General features: G+C 53.9%; 1 protein-coding gene across 5 annotated transcripts in view; it reads left to right on the top strand.

Moving 5' to 3' along the window:
* The window catches only part of Nkd1 (NKD inhibitor of WNT signaling pathway 1), a 90,023-nt gene extending 71,952 nt beyond the window's left edge, over window positions 1-18,071 (top strand). For 3 of the 5 annotated variants that reach the window (XM_010629197.3, XM_010629171.3, XM_010629164.3), the window contains 6 exons: window positions 4,469-4,575; window positions 7,741-7,836; window positions 12,083-12,230; window positions 12,504-12,588; window positions 14,038-14,165; window positions 14,860-18,069. In XM_010629197.3, coding sequence (XP_010627499.1) covers window positions 4,522-4,575; window positions 7,741-7,836; window positions 12,083-12,230; window positions 12,504-12,588; window positions 14,038-14,165; window positions 14,860-15,449 — 1,101 coding nt within the window. In that variant the 5' untranslated portion in view covers window positions 4,469-4,521 and the 3' untranslated portion in view covers window positions 15,450-18,069. The other 2 variants (XM_033757816.1, XM_010629189.3) reach the window with 2 other exon arrangements.
* The last annotated feature ends 218 nt before the right edge of the window (window positions 18,072-18,289 follow it).

The raw sequence follows: 18,289 nt of genomic DNA, 5'->3' as shown, positions 1-18,289 counted from the left end.
GGGAACTCTCTGGGTTTCATCAAGTGGAACATGAAAAGCAACATTGAACCTGCAGGTGCTTTTCTGATTACTTCCCTTTGAACTTGAAGTTTGGCTTTGATAAGCCTGGCCAGCGGAAATCTCCAAGGTTGAGCAAGACCAGAGGACTCGGACTCAGATGCCAATCTATCTCAGTAAAACGTCCCTCTACTGTGCCGTGGTTAGTGTGGCCTGGGCAGCTTGCAGAGTGCTCCATCCACCCTGTCCTGCCCACCTATGAGCTGCCGAGAGGGTGCAGGGCACTGTGTTCTGCACAAGGATGGAGGGGCATAGCAGTTGGCCTTGGCTTCAGAGCATCCATCTGTGGAACACAGAGGGCCTGAGTCCCAGCTCCTGCCGCTGGTATCGGGGTCTGTGACTTTCCAACTGATTGTCTGGTACCTCTTGTGGCCATCTGGCCAGGGACAACAGGTGGTGGAAGAGGTGGTGGATCACATCCCTTGTAGCTCAGGAGGGTGGACCCCAGTCCTGCTGCCCATCGGTGCCTAGCCCATGCTGGGAGGCGCCCTGGAAGCTCAGTGGCTGCGCTGCCCTGTGAGTGTCTGGGAAAGGGTGAGGGTCCCACTGGTGGAGAGAGTATGATCCAGCCCATGCTGATCTTTGGAGCAGACACGTGAGGGGTGGGGTGCTACTCCCTGGGCAAGGAGAAGGGAGGGGCAGGAAAGAGCTGAGGCTGTCCGGTGCACAGCAGGGGAGGGGTGCGCCTGTGAAGGAGAGAACAGGGACAGAGGTTCCTTGTCTGTGGGTTTCATCAAGTGGAACATGAAAGGCAACATTGAACCTGGAGGTGCTTTTCTGATAACTTCCCTTTGAACTTGAAGTTTGGCTTCAATAAGCCTGGCCAGCTTATATCTCCAGCCAGGACCCCTCAGAGGAAGGCAGCAGCTTTGAAGATGGAACTAGGCTTTGTTTTTCTTTCTTCTTTTACCGCATCAAGGAGGAGTGAATAGAGGATGTATCAGGCCATGATCTCCATGGTTTCCCAGTGGGTTTTCCCCGAGGTAACAGCGATCGTTTGCATCTGGGTTATCAAATGGGACTATGGATCAGCTACATCCTTTGTAAAGCCAGCATTTATTGAGCACTTTCTGTGTGCTGGCCACTGCTAAATGAGCAGTTTCTTCATTGCCCTCTCCCAGCAGCTCTGTGAGGGAGACACCATTGCCTCATTTTACAGATGAGAGGACTGAGTTCCAAAGATGTCAAAGTCTTGCCCAGGGCTGCCCAGGTCACTCAGTGGCTGAGTCAGAAGACAGAAGCCCCATGTGTGCCTGCTCGATGATGACACTGCCGCCAGCCCAGCCACGCCTCCTGGAGATGCTGGCAGCTTCTAGAACTGAGGGCTTCACTTCACACTGGGAATGGAGAGAGCTCCAGTTCCCTGAGTCTTTGGAATGATGGGGATATCACTTGATTTGCGGCCTGGTGGAAGTGGCTGTACCTGGTGCCCTGTCTGGACTTATGGTAGTGGCATCTCTGACCCAGCAGGGTAACAGGTAGATTTAGGATGGAGCAGAGTGTCCCAGGCTCTTTTCTTTACTGCCCTCAAGTCCCTGGCCAATCATTCACCTGACCTCCGCCCCAGGACTCGGGATCCCTCTGGATGTGATGCCTAGCTTTGCAGGAGTGGGGTTGGAGGACACCTTTGTGCTATGGATGGTATCAGAGCAGTCAGCATCAGTGACCTGCCCCTGTAGCCATCCTACTAGTGAGGATGCCAAGGCCCTGCCCTCCATCCCTCAGAGCGAGGTTCCTTGCTGAGGAATCCTGGTCTTCCAGGTTTATATTTCACTTGGTATCATTCTGTGCCTGCTACCAGCATAGGACCTGGGTCAGTACCTGAGACCTGGGTCCTGATAGGCACTCGTGACTGCTTTAGGGAGTGTCGCCTCACTGTGTGGATGCTGAGGAACAGAGGCATCCAGGGTGCTGCTCCTGTGATCGGGCCAGAGAGCCCAAGGACCTGGTTGTCTGGGGAGGGAGCCCTGGATGGAGCTGTGTCCTCCTGTCCCCACCCTGTCTGTGTGGGGAAGGTGGAGCACCCTTATCTTTAGCCTCTCCCATCCCTTCTAGCTCCCTGTCCAGCTGGGTGTATTGATATAAGGCTTGTGTGTCTGTTTGATTGCAGAAGCCTGTTGCCCTAAGCCAAGTGTCCCAATCCCCAAAAGAATCACAGGGTCAGGCTGTCATTCCCCTGACTGTACTTGTGGTCAGGACGCTGTGTACTGGCCTTGGTTCATAGCCCTTTGCAGTTGTAGCTATATGAGTCCACGCAAGAGTCCTGGGGGAAAGAGGCTCAGCATCCTCTTCCTATAATTGGGGAAATAAAACTGAGGCATCTAGAGAAGGTTCAGGATCTACCCAGGGTCACAGTGCTGAACCTGAGCAGAGTCAGGCCACTCCCCTAGGCCCATGGAAAGAGGCCAGTGGAGAGAGGCACGGGTCCCCTAAGTCAAGCTGTGATGGGCTTGGAGGGCCAGTAGCAACGTGGTAGTAAGCATGATTCATGCTACTGAGGTTCATATCTCATCCCTGTCATTTGTTGGCAAAGCCTCTCTGTACCTCCCACTTTCCCATCGGGAAAATGGACCTGATAATAGTGATTGCCTCCCAGGCTCATGGTGAGTACATGGAGTGCATGGGTGGTATCGTGCAGGGCCTGGCACTGTAGGTACACGCGGGTACCAGGATTTGCAGGCACTGTGGGGAGTGCTGCCGACCACGGTGTTGGGAAGACACCTTGAACCTGCCAGAGGGGCCAAGCGGGCGCACTGTGGCCTGATTCCACAGAGTGCCTGCTGTGCCCACCCCTGTGACTGCTTGTCTACAGAGCTGGTGTGTGAACATAGGGGTTGGGGTATGCAAAGCCCCCACCTAGCTTCCTGGCCCAATGCCTCATTTCTCCAGGCTGCTGACTGCCTGGGAAGGTCCTTCTGATCTTTCTGTCTGACAGGAACATCTCAGTTCCTTGCATGGCTCCTTGTATGGCCCTCTCTGCATCCCAGACATCCTCAGGTCAGGAGCACACTTGGCTTATATACCTGGGAAGTAGAATGACAAAATCACTAGCTTGGGGCAGCAAGGAACTCTGCTGAGGGGAGCCGTGAGATGTTCTAAGAAAGCAGTCCCCAGCAAGGCCTAGCCCCTCCTGTCAGCATGTGAGCCAAGTCAGTCCGGCAGCTGAGCACTGGTTAACAGTTATTTTTGTCTAAAGTAAAACCTCAGTGTTCAGGTTTAATTGCAGCGTTGGCAATTTGAGATAAATAAGTGGGTTTTGGGTTGCTGTTTGGCCACTCAGTCTCTACAAGGTTTACCATCCCTGGTCTAGGACAATGGTGCTACCCAGAGGTGCCTTACTAGAACCTCTTGGAGGTGTTCATGCAAAAATGGTGCCAGTAGGTCATGGGATTTCACACCTCCCTCTGCTCCTGGAAGGATGCAGAACCAACCATGACCTTTGGCAGAGGGGGGGATGCCAGGTGAGCAGAGGCACAGGATAAGCATGCTCCCTGAAGCTGCTGTAGATGGGTGCATGCCAGCCTGGGTGTGCTGTTTCTGTCCCTCCTCGTGTCCACTCACTAATATGCCATATGCCAGGTAAGGTCATTTTGGAAGAGGTCAGAATGTCAGCCCAGAAGGCAATGAGACTGTGCGGAGAAAGCCCTGCTCCCCACACTCCCTCTCTGGGCTCCAGCAGCTGGTGCCCCCAACCACTTGCTGTATGGCTTGATCTCCCCAAGAAGTCGTGGCCTCTGCAGAGCGCTGAAGTCACAGGCTTATTTGGGCTTCAGAGTTGGGACAGAGAGTGGGGGTCCCCTGGGGTAACCCCTCCTGAGAGACGTGTGGGTGTATCATGGAGGGTGTGTTGCCTTTGCATTGCTGTGACAAAATATTTGAGATAAACAACTCGCAGGAACAAAAGGTTTATCTTGGCTTCTGGCTTCAGAGGCTTCAGTCCACGGTCACTTGGCTCCCTAGTTTCTGGGACTGTGTTGGGCCAGAACATCATGGCAGGGAGCATGTGCTAAAGCGGGGCCGCTCCCTTCACAGCAGACAGAAGGCATAGGACAGAGAGCAGGGGCAGGAGAGAGAGTACCACCGTCAAAGGCGCATGCTCCTTAATAGCACGACACTGAGGTGAGTGCCCTCTTGACGCAGTCGCCTCTCAAGGCCCCGCCATTGCACACTGCTGCACTGGGAACCAAGCTCTCTGCGTTGTGGGGGCCAATGCCAGCATTATAGGTCAGACCAGAACAGAGGGTCTCCTTGGTCAGTGTGGGGCCAGAGCAGAGGGATTTCAATGCCAGCCAGTGGGCAGAGCCGGAGCGGTGAGGATGCCCTCACCCTAGTCCCTGGGGGCAGAGCCACAGCAGTGCTACGTCTGTCCCGCCTTGACGCGAGTTCTCACTCACACTTCTCATTCGCGCAGTGGCCCTGCCGCCCGAGAAGACCGACGGCCTGGGCAGTGCAGATGAGAAGAGGATGGAGAAAGCCACTGACTCTTGCCCGGCCTCTAAGAAACAGCTGAAATTGGAAGTAAGTTTCCTTTCGTGGTGCTGGGCCCTGAGGATACGAGGTGGGTTCTCCTTTGTCTGTGGTACTTGGCCGGGAAGGAAGCTGCGGCCTGTTCAGATGGGAGGGCCCTTTTTCTTGCGTAAACAGAGGTTCCTCCTGCAGCATGTGGGGCCACTGAGGCCCAGCACAGGTTGTGAGGGCTCGGCGTTGCCCGCCTTTCTGAGCTCGGCACTGGCCGCTCCAGAGCATCGGCCCAGGAGGCTGAGGAGGGTATGAGAGTGGAAACAGGACTCCAGCCCTGATTCAGCGGTCATCTCTCTGGCCTCAGTTTCCTTGGTGAAGTGCTCCAGCTCCAGAGGCTGTCTGGGACACGTGGGCCCTCTCACATGGGGTTGGTGCAGGAGGTCTGGGGTAGGTCCCTGACTGGCTGTGCCTCAGTTTCCCCATGTGGTCAGCACAAGGGACCTAGCCTCCCAGAGCTAATGGTCTGTCTGACCTGTCCTTGGCCAACCTGAACGGTGGACTGAGCTCTTCTGTTCACTGAGCACAGTGTCAGATACTGAGAGCTGGACCCAGGGGAGTATGCTGACATCTCTCCACGCTCTCTGCTTTCCTTCCTGAGGCCATCGATCATAGCTCTGGTGTCAGCACAGCAGCTGTGACTCTAGGGCCAGCCATCCCCTTGCCACTACACTTCTCGCTCAGGTAGAGTGCTGGAGAGGGTGCGCGGTGCAGTCAGTAAGGCCTGTGTCAATGGCACTGTGGAGAACTAGCACAGGCCCTGCCCTCATAGAGCAGGTGGTGAGGGGACAGAGGAGTGACCTAGGCCCAGCACCTGCACAGTGCCAAAGTGGGGACCTGTGATCAGGGACATAGTCACTGAGCCAGGAGAGTGGGGTGCAGGGTAGTGGACGCTAGCAGTTCTGAATGTAGTGTTTGGGAGGGCACCGCTGCAGGCCAGGATGAGGCAGGCAACGTGGGGGTGGAGCACAGGAGCAGAAGTTGGGGGGCACAGGGAGCCTTTGGGACAGGAGAGCACTCTGGCAGAGGGAGCAGCAGGGGCAAAGGCTGGAGGTTGGGTGGCATGGGAATCACAGCTGCATTGCCTTCCTGTACAGAGGTGGGCACCGTGGGGAAAGAGGGAATGGCCTTGACAAGGGTCCTGCCTGCAGGAGCCGCGGGGGCACAGCCAGTGTCTAGTTGAGGGCCTAGGGATTCCCATGTTCTCTGGGGGCCAGCCCTGTGCTGAGCTCACTGGGTCCCTGCAGGGTCTTCTGAGAGCCTGGCAGAGCCTGCCAAGCCCAGCAGAGGGAAGGCCAGGCCCAGGCATCTGGCCCTGGAAGCCTCACTGTGCCTGTTTGTGGATGGCTGGCCGAGTCCTGGGATTAAGCCATACCTGGCCTGGGGGGAAGATACTTAAGAGGCCCAGGTGGGTAGGGTGGAGGCTGAGGAGACCCAAACTCTGCAGAGGTAGGTGGGTATAGTTACTCATTTTTGTTTCTGAACTTCATACCCAAGCCATCTTGGAAACAGGTGAGTACTCTTGGTGAGTGTGTAGGGATGTATGTATGGGGGGGTGCGGGCACAGGTGTGTATGGGTGTGTGTGTAAGGGCACATGTGTGGAGCATATGTGAGGGAGTGTGTCTAGGGGTACACGTGGACATGGGTGTAGGGCTGTGTGCATGGAAGGGTGTGAGCAGAGCACCACATGAAAGGTCTCAGAGAGCAGAGCGAGCACTTGGCAGGTATCAGACAGCCCTGTCACAACTGAGGGAAGCCAGCTTTGAACTCACCGTGGGTCACCTGAGAACTGCTGGTGGGAACCAGCTCAAAGCTTCAGGAGCCCAGGACAGGTACATGGTGCTCTGCACACTCCCGCCACCCCTCAGGGCCTTGACCTGCTGACTGAGGGCGGAGCAGCCCTGTGTGGGGCCAGCCAGGATGCCGGCTTCTAAATGGCAGAAGAGTTGGGATGAAGCAAGACAGGGAGTGGGGTGGTCTGGGAACATCCAGTCCTGTTCATAGAGTTTTGGGGTCTTGAACGTCTTTCCTCAAATGGCCATCCTGTCCTCTAGAACTGTTCATGAGGTGTTCGGCCAGTGTGAGTACAAGCTTGGGTGACAGCACCCATTTCCAGTGCAGATTCCCAGGTTAGACAGGACTGGTCGCTGTGAGTAATAATGAAATTATTGTTGGATTAGCAAGCTCTTCTGTGCCCCAGACAGTGCGCCTGGCACTCAGCTTATGTAGACCATGCTTCTTGTCTCAGGCTCCCCCAACATAGCCCCTCAGACAAGGACATGGGTGCGTATAAGTGTTTGGGAGGATCCCAGAGAGCAGGGAGCAGGAGCAGGAGGGAAGGGGAGCCAGTGAAGGATGAGAGGACATGTGGGTTACCGATACACTGGCAGCTGGGGCTCCATCCCTCTGGGATCCTCCGAGGAGCCCCATAGAATGTGCTCAGGATTTGTTCCACAGAGGGGTCCCTAAGAAGATTTGGCATTTGTTCACTGACTCCTGTCCTTCCCTTGTCCAGGTTGCCTCTGGCCTTTGGGTCCCTGGCTCCTGGGAGCTACCCTTGGGCAGAGAAACAGGGTGCTTGATGTGGGAGGTAGGGATATACCTACCACCGCTGCAGGGAAACTGCCTGGGGGAGAACATTTTAATCTTCCCTGAAATTTTATGGGATAGAGACTGCCATTTTCTGTAATTCATACAAGGAGAAACTGAGGCACCAAGAAACCTCAGGGTCTCACAGCTGTAGAGGGCTGAGCAGGGGCTGAACCCTGGGTGGACTGGAATTTCAGCTTTTTATGCCCATCCCTCTTTGCCTTCAGTTTGTGTCCATCCCTGTGCCTTCAGTTTAGTGGTTTTCCCATCCTGGATTCCTAGGTTGCTGCGCCCTGTTGCTCTCCATCAGCTTCTGGTTCTTGATCTGGGTTTAGCCTTCCGGGGGCTCCAGAGCCTCCTCTCTGTCCCCTGAGACTCCTTTGTCTCTGAAAACCCAGAGACTGCTGGTGCCCACTGGCTGCTCATATCTTGGTCACTGCTTCTCCCTCCTTCAGTTCTTGGAGGGCAGAGCGCAGGGGCTGCCCCATGGCCTGGCCTCAAGGTCCAGGCACCCACCAGCCCTCAGTCAGTTTTTCAGCTAATAAGTGACCAGCCCCACCTGTGTGTGTGTCCAGGAGCTACAGTGCGATGTGTCCGTGGAGGAGGACAGCCGGCAGGAGTGGACCTTCACCCTGTATGACTTTGACAACAATGGCAAGGTCACCCGAGAGGTGAGTGCACCTGATTGGCTTCCTGACACGCCAGGCCCTCAGGCACAGGAACCCAGGTCAATGCGCTCTTCTGTCAGCTCCTGTGGGAAGACTGTTAAAGGGAGGGGGCAGGGCAGAGCTCCTGGGAGACATGCGGGTGCATCCTGGAGCTACAGAGAGAGGGGAGAGGTGATGGGAAAGGGCAGCCGGGCTCCCCTGTGCTCAGTTGGGCAGCAGAGTCTCACCCTGCTTCCTTCTCTCTAAAGGTAGGGCCTGAGTACCAAGGCAATGGATATCTCCTGCCATTGGCACAGGAGCAAGCACTCCCATCGGTGGCTTCTGCAGGCTTCTGCGGGCCCCATCGGTGGCTCTTCAGTCACAGCTGTAGTCATGGCCTTGACCCCAGGCTGGTCTTCCTCATCTCTGAAGGCTGCATCTCTCTTCCCCTTGAAGCCCTCCTCCCACAACTTACGTCCCGCTGAGTTCCTGTCACTTTTTCTCCATGCCCTTGTCTTTGCAAATTGAGCAGTTCTTATGTACCAGGCCCAAGGACACAGAGGGAACAGACTAGTTCCTTGTCTTATGGTTCTGCCATCTGATGCAGGAGACAGAAGACAATTATAGGACAACCCTAAGCTGTGATGTGTTCAGTGGAAAAATAACCAGGGTGGCATGAGAGTCCACTGGAGTATCCTGACAGGCTTCCTGGAGGAGGCGGCCTAGCATGAGAGCTGAGCCATGCAGTGTGCAGAGCTGGACAGAGCAGGCACCTAGAGCAGGGAGGGAGGTGGTATGGTGCCTGCCTGCAGCAGTGCCACAGCCGTAGCAAGGCCAGTTCTCCTGGCTTTGGAGGCCTGGTGAGTGACCTGGAGTTGATTGTAGGTGCTAAGGGAAGGTGCTAAGGTTCAGTATCATTCCTCTGCTCCCATGTCTCTTCCCCTGTCACCATCTGGCATCCTCTCCCTCCCAAGGGGCCCTCATGTGCAGGAGAGAGACCTGCTACATATCTGGTGCCCTGTGCACCTGCATGGAGGTCTGTGATCTTCACTCCCGAGTCCCACACCTGCCTCTTGTCCACCGTTTGGACCTCCAGGTGTCCCAGAGACCTTGGAGCTTTGCTCTCATCCGTTATGCTGGGCCAGAGCCAGCATTTGCCGCTCTGTGATTAGTGCAGGTGCTGCCTTTATGCTACCAGAGGAGAGACCCAGGTTGTAAAGGCCACTTTCTCCTCAGTCTGTGGTGTGAGGGACATTAGAACAGTTTGGAAGAGGAAGCTGCAACTGTAACCACTCAGGATTCTTTATCACATAAGAGACAGAAGCACAGCTCTGCTGCTGTAAGTAGTAATGACAGAAAGGAATACATTGGCTTGTGTACCTGCACCTCAGTCTGGGGGCGCTGACATCTGGTACAGCTGGGTCCATGGGCTCAGTGTCTCCGGGACAAGGTGCTCTTCACAGCTTTTTCTTTGTGGTCCCTTTTCATCATGCAGCCTCTCCCCTGGCAGTAGCAAGATGATCACTGCCGGTTTTGACTCGTGTTCCACCAGCTCCCCACACTCAGAAGGTCACTTATCACCTGCTACCAAATCTCACCTGCTCCTCCGACGTCCAGGCCGGGCCTCTCAGGGTGCAGTAGGATCTCCGTTCCTGGTGACATGTGAGGTGGTGAAGATGACTCCGCTCACAGCTGCCTTCTTCATGCCCTCCTGGGTCCGCAGATGCTGAGGAGCCTCACGTGTGTGTGCCCCCCGCCTCAGAGACCCTGTGGAGACCCGTGGGCAGATGCAGCTTGAGGATTTTGCATCCTGCATCCTCCTTGATTGCTTTGGTGATGATAGTGAGGAAAGAAGCCTTTCAGAGGGAGGAGGCCCAACCTGGCCCTAGAGAGAGTGTTTTCTGGATTGTTTTTTCCTCTCACAGAGGGGTAGGAGGTTGGCTTGGAGTCTTGGAGGACCCAGCCTTTGTTTCCCTCATCTGTTCTTAGCCCCACAGCCACTTCTCAAATTTAGCTATCGATACCATTCCCTCCATCATTTCTGGCTATGAGCACACAGTGTGTGTGTGCTGGGGCAGGTAGGCACCCACTTCACTGTGTCAGCAGCCCAAGGCTGGTGTGTAGGCCGAGTCTTCAACTCAGTTCATTTTGTGAGAGTCTGCTCATACAGGAAGTACTTCTGGGCCCCTGTGTTCACTTTCTGTTACCTAACAAATACTACCAAGATAGCCTGTTTACAGAGAAGAGGTCTACTGTGGCTCACAATCTGGGTTGCCGCTGTTGCCGCTGGGGTGAGGTGCACATCACAGCAGGACTGTGTAGCAGAGCAAAACTGTTCACCTCATGATCTGGAGGTGAAAAAGAGTTAGGAAGAGACTAGGGTTCCACAGTCCCCTTTGGGTGACCTGAAGACCTCCCATGACACCCCTCTGCCTCAAGGCTCTACCATCTTCCAGCAGTGCCTCCCCGGGGACCAAGCCTTTACCAGGTGGACCTTTGTGGGAACATTCAAGATGCAAACCATAGCAGCCCCTGCTCGCGTGTGCCTGGTCCTCTGCAATCAGTGAGCTTGGTTTTCACACAGGTTTTGCCAGAGCATGTGTGTCGCTTGGTCCTGAATCAGCCAGGGCCTTCTAAGGGGTGTGAAGCCTAAGGGGTGTGCTGTTGGTGGACTCCAGTTGCTCATCTGTCTAATGCCACTTCCTTCAGGGGCTTCCCAGAATGGTAAGAGTGGGAAACGTGGCTGTGCAGAGCTGCAGGAAAGGAAAAGAGGGAGAAGAGGCATCTGCAGGGCTCACCAGAAGAGCCGGGATAATCAAGCCAGGAGCAAGCCACTGGGACCTGGGTCTCAGTCTGGTGCCCCCTCCTACCAGTCCAATCTGGCCCCCAACTTTTCTAGTCTGGTCCCTCAGAAGTTTTGTCAAGATTTAAATTAGATGTCAGTACCAGCGATTATGATTTCACAGAAGATTCTGGAGTTTTGGCTTCTCTGAGTTAACCCTCAGCCTGCAGTCAGAGGACAGTCAGCTGAGCTGTGTGGCTACCACCTGCCATGGGCCAGTATGTACCTAGAACCCTCCAACCTGCTCCCCACACCTGCCTGCATGGCAACACTGGGGTCACCTCTGCTCCTCAGCTCCAGAAGGTAAAGGGAGGGCTGAGTCTGAGCCTAGGAAGAATTGCCAGGCAGGAAACTATCCATGAACCTGGTGGAGAGAGAGAGAAAATATCTTTCCCAGAAGTTTCAGTGCCACTTAAAGTAGGAAGCTGCACCTCAGATCAGTGACCTGAACAGATTCTTACCCCAGTCAGAAGACTGAGAACCCCTGCTCTGGTGTGGGGGTCATTGAGGCCCCAGAGCAGGTGAGATGCAGCCAGGTTCTCACAGACCAGTTCATCTCGACACCGTCCTAGTCAGCTCCACATCCTGAAACTGCCGAAGCATTCTGGAAATTCTGAAGGCTGGCGTCCAAGGTGGACACAGACGCAGATTTGGCTCCTGAGAAGGCTCTCTTCCTGTCTGGCAGATGGGTGCCTCCCTGTGTCTTGTGGTTAGGGAAGGAGCTGGGGTGTCTTCCTCTTTTAATAGGGACACCAGCCTGATGAGATGCAGACCCACCTCTGTGCCTCATTTAACCTTAACTACCTCCCCTCCAGCTATAGCCAGCTTAGGACCTCAGCACCAGCATTGGGAAGGAGTGTAATTCCAGCCATAGCAGAGACATGCCTACTTTTCCAGTTCCCACACAGGAGGTGCTTATGAGACTCAAGGCAGACACCGCTGGTACCCCACCTCATATTCTTTGGGTCTGCCACTGAATTCACCTGTTGCTCTGATGGACAGTGACCCCATAATCCCTTTCTGGTGCAGGAATGTGGCTCAGCCCCTAAATGTACAGGGTATAGCATCCCCAGGGCTCCTCTCTGCTGGTGTGGGATGGGCTGATTTGTAAATCCCCCATATTTGATGAGGCTGCCAAGGCAGGTTCCACAGTGGCCCTCAAAGGGTCTCAGTGCCACCGAACCCTTGTGGCCCATGACCATAACCTTTCTGAGTTTTTCCCTCTTGGCTCCCCTGCTCCCTCACACCTGCTTCTTAGGATCTCCTCCCAAAAACTCCTACATCCAACTCTTTCCTTAAGCCCTGATTTTGGTCAGAGCAGGATTTCAGCCCATCTGGATGAGCCCTCAGTTAGACCCTGCCTGATATGTTGGAAATGCTCTGTGACTGCAGCTCAGGGTGGGTTTCCTCTCCTCGGCCCCTATGCAGGACATCACCAGCTTGCTGCACACCATCTATGAGGTGGTCGACTCCTCTGTGAACCACTCCCCGACATCGAGCAAGACGCTGCGGGTGAAGCTCACCGTGGCCCCGGATGGGAGCCAGAGCAAGAGGAACGCCCTTCTCAATCAGGCTGGTGAGGGCTATGGGCCCTAGGTGGTGCCCAAGCGCTTCAGCAGGGCCTTGGAGGAGTAGGGCTGGGAGAGAGCAGAAAAGGAATACCAGATGGCAGGCCAGCAAAGGCAGGGAAGTGGGCATGGTGTGGCCAGCAGCCACAGTGAAGGCCTGTGTTTGGGGGGTGGGTGGGGGACAGGGCCTTGAAGGCCAGCTATGGATTGGGAGGGGGTTGACAAGTAGGCAGGAGCCGGCAGCTCACTGATGATTTTTGTGCTTGTCGGGCGGAGCTCAGACTTGCAGAGTGTGAGGCCCAGAGCGGAGACCAAGCCTGCTGAGGAGCTGCGAAGCTGGGAGAAGAAGCAGCGAGCCCCACTCAGGTATGGCAGGCACAGGCAAAGGCAGCAGCCTGGTATCTGCAAGCACCAGCTGTGCACTTGCTTCTGAAGGAGTATTAGCAGGAGGCTCTATGTGGGGTCTCTTCAGGGGACCAATGATTTCAGATGCACAGATTCACAAATCAAATTAAATTTTTAAAAATAACCAGTTGTAGGTTTCCATCCCATCCCCCACTCCCCACTCCCTTGAAAAAATTTTAGGCTGGCTGTGATCTGGATTCAGCTTTTGCTGGGTTATCCTGTGCACGTATCCTGCATTACAGGCAGGGTCTGGGCAGCGCCCTGGGCCCCACATAGGGTGTTTCTGCTGGGGGATGTGTGCATATTCACCCAGTGAGACAAAGACCTTAGACCAGAGGTACGTATATTATTTTTCTCTTAAGACAAATGATGTTAATATGTGAGGTTTTTTTTCTAAACTAAAACCTCAGTAGTCAGGTTTAGTTGCAGTGTTGGCACTTGATGATAAATAAGTGGGTTTTGGGTTGCAGATTGGCACTCGGTCTCTAAAAGGTTCGCTGTCACTGCCCTACACATTCGCCATCCTCTTGGGTGGCCTGGCTGTCCAGAAGTTACAAAAATCCTGTTTTCAGGATTTGGGGTTTCAGAGTTGTAGCAAGAGCTTGTGGGCATCTAGTGCCTGTCACCTCTTATCACTTCTCTACCTGCTGGGGTGCAGCAGGGCTCTTTAGAGGAAAGTCCTGAGAGATTGAGGAACACAGTGAAGCACGTCTGCGGCTGCATTCACACCTGGTGAGCAAGCAGTGAGGAAACCCCTGGATCTAGGCAGAGGCAGAGCTCATTGTGGGTGGGCTGAGGTCTCCAGGCTGTCGGAGCAGGGCTGAGGCCTGTGGAAGTCGGAGAGGTGGTGCAGATTGTAGATGTCTCTGAAAGGGGTAGGGAGTCCTGAGTCCTTCAGGAGAGAAGGAAGGCTCTACCCCACCCCCGCCCCGCCCCATGCATGTGCAGAAGCAAGGTCTATTCTGGGCTTTGGGGAAAGTCATAGAGCTGCCAACCTCGATTCCAACCATTTATGGGTTTTCTGCCCACCTGCCCTGGGAGCTGGGCTGGGTTAGGTCTGTAATGGGCACGTGTGGTTTGAAGCCTGGTTTTTGAGCATTCTTGCATTATGACCAATAATCTGTCATCTTTGTTTTGGGTCTGTTCAGAGTGAAGTTCCTGTTTTCACCTCTCAGAAGTGCCAGGGAGGCCAGGCAGTGGGCTGTCTTTGTGGGCAGGGGGGACATAGAGGCATGGACTGAAGAGATGTTTATTCCTCCTCCCAAGGAGAAGGATGCTTATTCCTACCCTCCCAAGACCTAGAAGGGAATGAGTGGAGGCCAAGCGTTTGCCCTGCTGGCTTCCCCGCAGCCTGTGGGGCTGCCCCACTGGTGGCCAAGCCTGCCCACACACTTGCCTTCCCTGCTACAGGTTCCAGGGCGACAGCCGCCTGGAGCAGTCTGGCTGCTACCACCACTGTGTGGACGAGAACATCGAGAGGAGAAACCACTACTTAGACCTCGCAGGGATAGAAAACTACACATCCCAGTTTGGGCCTGGTAAGGGACTCTCCCTGAGGACAGCTGGAGAGGGCTAGGGCTGGACAGGCCGGACTAACTGTACCTGGTGTGGTAACCCTTCCCCTGGGCTAAGCAAAGGTGTGGCTTTTAATTTTACAGACTCTACTGGAGGAGGTGACATTTTTAAATGTTTTCAAAATTAAAATAATACATGCACAGTGTTGAACAAAATCAAATAGTATCCAAGGGCTTGGGATATAATGAAATGAGCAGTTTCCTGCCCCATCCCACCCCACCCCACTCTTCCCTAGGTGGCCACTCTGACCACTCACAGCTGTTGCATCCAGGGAAGTGCTGCTCTGTGAGCCTACCACATCTACAGACTCTTGCTGAATCTCACTCCCCCAGCTCCTTCCCCTCCTATGTTGAATTCTCTGTGTCATAGAATTCCTCTTGCCCACAGCCCTTAGTTATCAGTGCTCTGGCAATGTCTCTCTTTCGCAGAGAATTATTTCTGAAGACCTACCATAGACCCCCAGTTCTTCCTGTTAGCAGACAGGAGCTGTCCATCCTAGAGAGCGTTCAAAGGTAGTGAGCAAGTCACAATGGGGCATGGCTCTGACAAAGAGCAGCTGGTGTTATCAGTCTTGGTGAACTGGGGGCAGGGTGACTTCTGAGGTTCAGCCCCAACACACAGAAGGTGCTCATTAAATGTCTGTTGATTTGGTTCTAGGCTCCCCTTCAGTGGCCCAGAAGTCAGAACTGCCCCCCCGCACCTCCAATCCCACTCGATCTCGCTCCCACGAGCCAGAAGCCATCCACGTCCCACACCGGAAGCCCCAAGGTGCGGATCCAGGTTCCTTCCACTTCCTTGACACCCCATTCACCAAGGTCTCAGAGCTCCAGCAGCGGCTCCGGGGTACCCAGGATGGGAGCAAGCACTTTGTGAGGTCCCCTAAAGCCCAGGGCAAGAGCATGGGTGTGGGCCACATGGCCAGAGGGGCCAGAAGCAAACCTCCTCTGGCACCCGCCGTCCCTGCCGTGTCCCCCTCTGCCCACCTGGGCAGCAGCCCAGCCCTTCTCCCCAGCCTGGCGCCTCTTGGGCACAAGAAGCACAAGCACCGAGCCAAGGAGAGCCAGCCGGGCTGCCGGGGCCTGCAGGCACCACTGGCTGCTGGGAGCACCGTCTTGGGACGGGAGCAGGTGAGGGAGCTGCCCGCTGTGGTGGTGTACGAGAGCCAGGCCGGGCAGGCGGTCCAGAGACACGAGCACCACCACCATCATGAACATCACCACCATTACCACCACTTCTACCAGACCTAGAGCCTCCCACAGGGCCTTCCGCCATATGAAGGACCCTTCCCAGACGCCCCAAGGCATTATTATTCTATTAATTATTGTTATTATGACGATTATTGTTATTAATAATTATTGTTACTCCACTAATATTTAGCTAGCCTTCATGTAGGAGATATATGGAAACACAGAACTAAACTTTAATTTATATGTTGTGGGGATTGTGTAACTTACCTGAGAACTGACTCTGGGTTGGGACTGCAGCCACGGGAGCCCTCGGCCCCCACTCTGCCCTCCAGTCTCTTCCAGGAGAACCCCCTTCTCCCCGCCCAGCTTCGAGACCCTGAAATCTCCAATAAGACAAACAGCTGCTACCTCTTAGTTACTCTGATTCGGTTTTGCCCTTAACTGATTGACTTGTGCTACCAGGGATTTCCGTGGACTGCAGTGTGCAACCTCTTTTGCTGTTGTTTTTATGTCCCAAACTCAGAACCTTAGCTGTCCTTTCTGGAGTCAACTTTCACGCCTTTCCAGGGGGACTGTGCTCTTGCCTCAAACCAGCCCCATCTTTTTTGCCACATGCAACATAAAAATACACTTCTTCTCCTTCTTCCCCTCCTTCTTCTCTCTTCTTTCAAAGATGCACACATATTTAAGGACTGTCCCCATAACCATCCTTCTCATTTTGGAAACCACTAGAGGAAACCAACCTCATAAACCAGCAGGGTTTTCCAAGATCAAGCAAGTGTGTGGTGTTGGTTGATGGAGGATGTGAAAATGTGGTGTTTTGCCATTAGCAGACATGTACCTGTGTGGTTCTTGACAGCTTTCTGTACCTTAGGGAGATGCCACTGCCTGTGTCTCTGTACCTTTTCATAAATACACTCTCAGGTATCTCTGCTGTTGTGCAGGACCAGTGGTCTGCTTCTCAGGTGTTTCCTGAGCCCAAGCGTGACCCTGTGTGCTTGTTGATGGGGCCGGTGTCCATCAGGTCGGGCAAATAGCCACTTGCCTCTCCTCAGAGGTCCTTTCTCAGGGCTTGGTGTCTACAGATTTGGGAGAGACCTGCCAGGGTGCAGAAGCTCAGAGGGAAGTGGGGACAGTGGCTGGAGTTGGGATCCTGAGGCACTGTCCTCCCCAGAGTAGGGTTTCATTGGCCAGACTAGGAAAAAGCCCACTGTTATCCAGTTTAGGTCTCTCCATAAAGCAGATCCCATACTCACACTGAGTGAATTGGGAGAGTGGAACAAATGGGTCATTGACAAAGTGAGTGCAGAACCTGGGGCGCGGCCATCTTCCAGACAGGGTCGGGTGTGGGGGACATCTGAAGGAGCCATGATCTTTGCTCAAGGGATGCAGCCAGCTATGGGGACCCTCCAGGGAGACAAACATCCTGGCCCTTCCTCTCCACTGAGTCCTGGTCAGCTGCCATTGGCTGAAGACACTGGGAGCCAGGGGGCCAGGAAGCTTGGCAGTGTAGGTCTTGAAAGCAGACAGTGGATCCGAACAGCAGCTGCCCTCCTTTGTGCTGCTCTGTCCCCCGACTGGGACCCTCGAGTTAGATTAACGTAGTTAGCAAGCAGCTATTTCTGAAGGTAGCAGGCTTCAGTCGTTATATCCTGTGAATGACATCAATTCAGTCCTCGGGACACCCCTACAAGGTGGGCCGGAAGCTCAGGGAGGGATTCTTTTGAGAGAGACCACACAAGAGGAAGCAGTGCTAGGATTCTAGTCTCCTGTAGGATCCCTTAACCACTGAATAGGGTGTAACCACTGGGTTTGGACTCCCCTGGTCAGTCAGGATCCACTTCAGATGAGGTGAATATAACCAGACCAGCCAGGGAGGGAGCTGGTTTTGAGCTGTTAAGATCCAAGTGCGAATGAATCTGGGACTTGGTTTTGCCTTTCCCTCTCTAGACTTATACCCCAAGATGTGCTGTGTCAGGGGCCCTGGCTGTGGCTGCCTGGGTTCCACATCAGAAGGGAAGGCTCTTCCACTAAGGAAAGCCCAGCAAAGATGTGGGTCGGCTTAGGCCATCCCGGTCCAGGCATCATGAACCATCTAGGGTCACCTCTCCATTGGGGCAGCACTAGCATCAGGGGAGGGATGCTAAGCAGACAGGAACTAATGGTCCCTGGGCCCAGAGTAGCAGCAACAGTAGAACCCAGCCATGGCATTGGGCCCTCTGGTGTCAGAACAGTCAGGCTCTGAGAAGAGGTCACTGCCTCCTCCTGCCTCACTCACACCTGTTAAGATCCTGTTATTTCTTGGCAATTGGGATGTCCCCAGCTTCTAATAATCATTTATTAAGTAGTAATGTGTACATGTGAATGATTCACATAATATAAAAATCATGCAGTAAAAGTGAACTTGCTTCTGTCTGGCCCACCAATGTTCGATGCTGGCTTCCTGGGCCCTCCCAGGAGCTGCAGGCCAGGTGCACTGGTTGGTAGCACAGCCACTGGTGCCTAAGTTCAAGGCATGGCACCCTCTCCACAACTGTACCTCAGTTTCCCTTGGCAAGGGATAGTATTAGCTATCCTTCATTACCAGTATAAAAGCATTTGTATAAGATATCTCCCCATATACATTTTGTAATTTTAAAACATTCCAGGACTGGGAATTTAGCTGAGCAGCATACCGCCTGCCTGTCAAGTGCAAAGTCCTGAGTTCATCCTTGGTACAAAAAAAAAAAAAAAAATTCTAAACACAAAATTTGAAACAGGAAATTATATGATAGTAACTGAAGACATCATCCAGAATTTACAAATGCTGATATTTTGTGGTGTTAGATTTAGATCTATTTTTAAGGAAGAAATCCTTGTAGTTACTGCTTAATCCCCTTTCCACCCCACCCTTTTATATT

Source organism: Fukomys damarensis, unplaced genomic scaffold (assembly GCF_012274545.1).
Source record: "Fukomys damarensis isolate Sample0158 unplaced genomic scaffold, DMR_v1.0_HiC HiC_scaffold_32, whole genome shotgun sequence".
Classification (NCBI taxonomy): Eukaryota; Metazoa; Chordata; class Mammalia; order Rodentia; family Bathyergidae; genus Fukomys; species Fukomys damarensis.
Note: the sequence above shows the minus strand (reverse complement) of the source record. Positions and strands in the feature narration are given on the sequence as shown.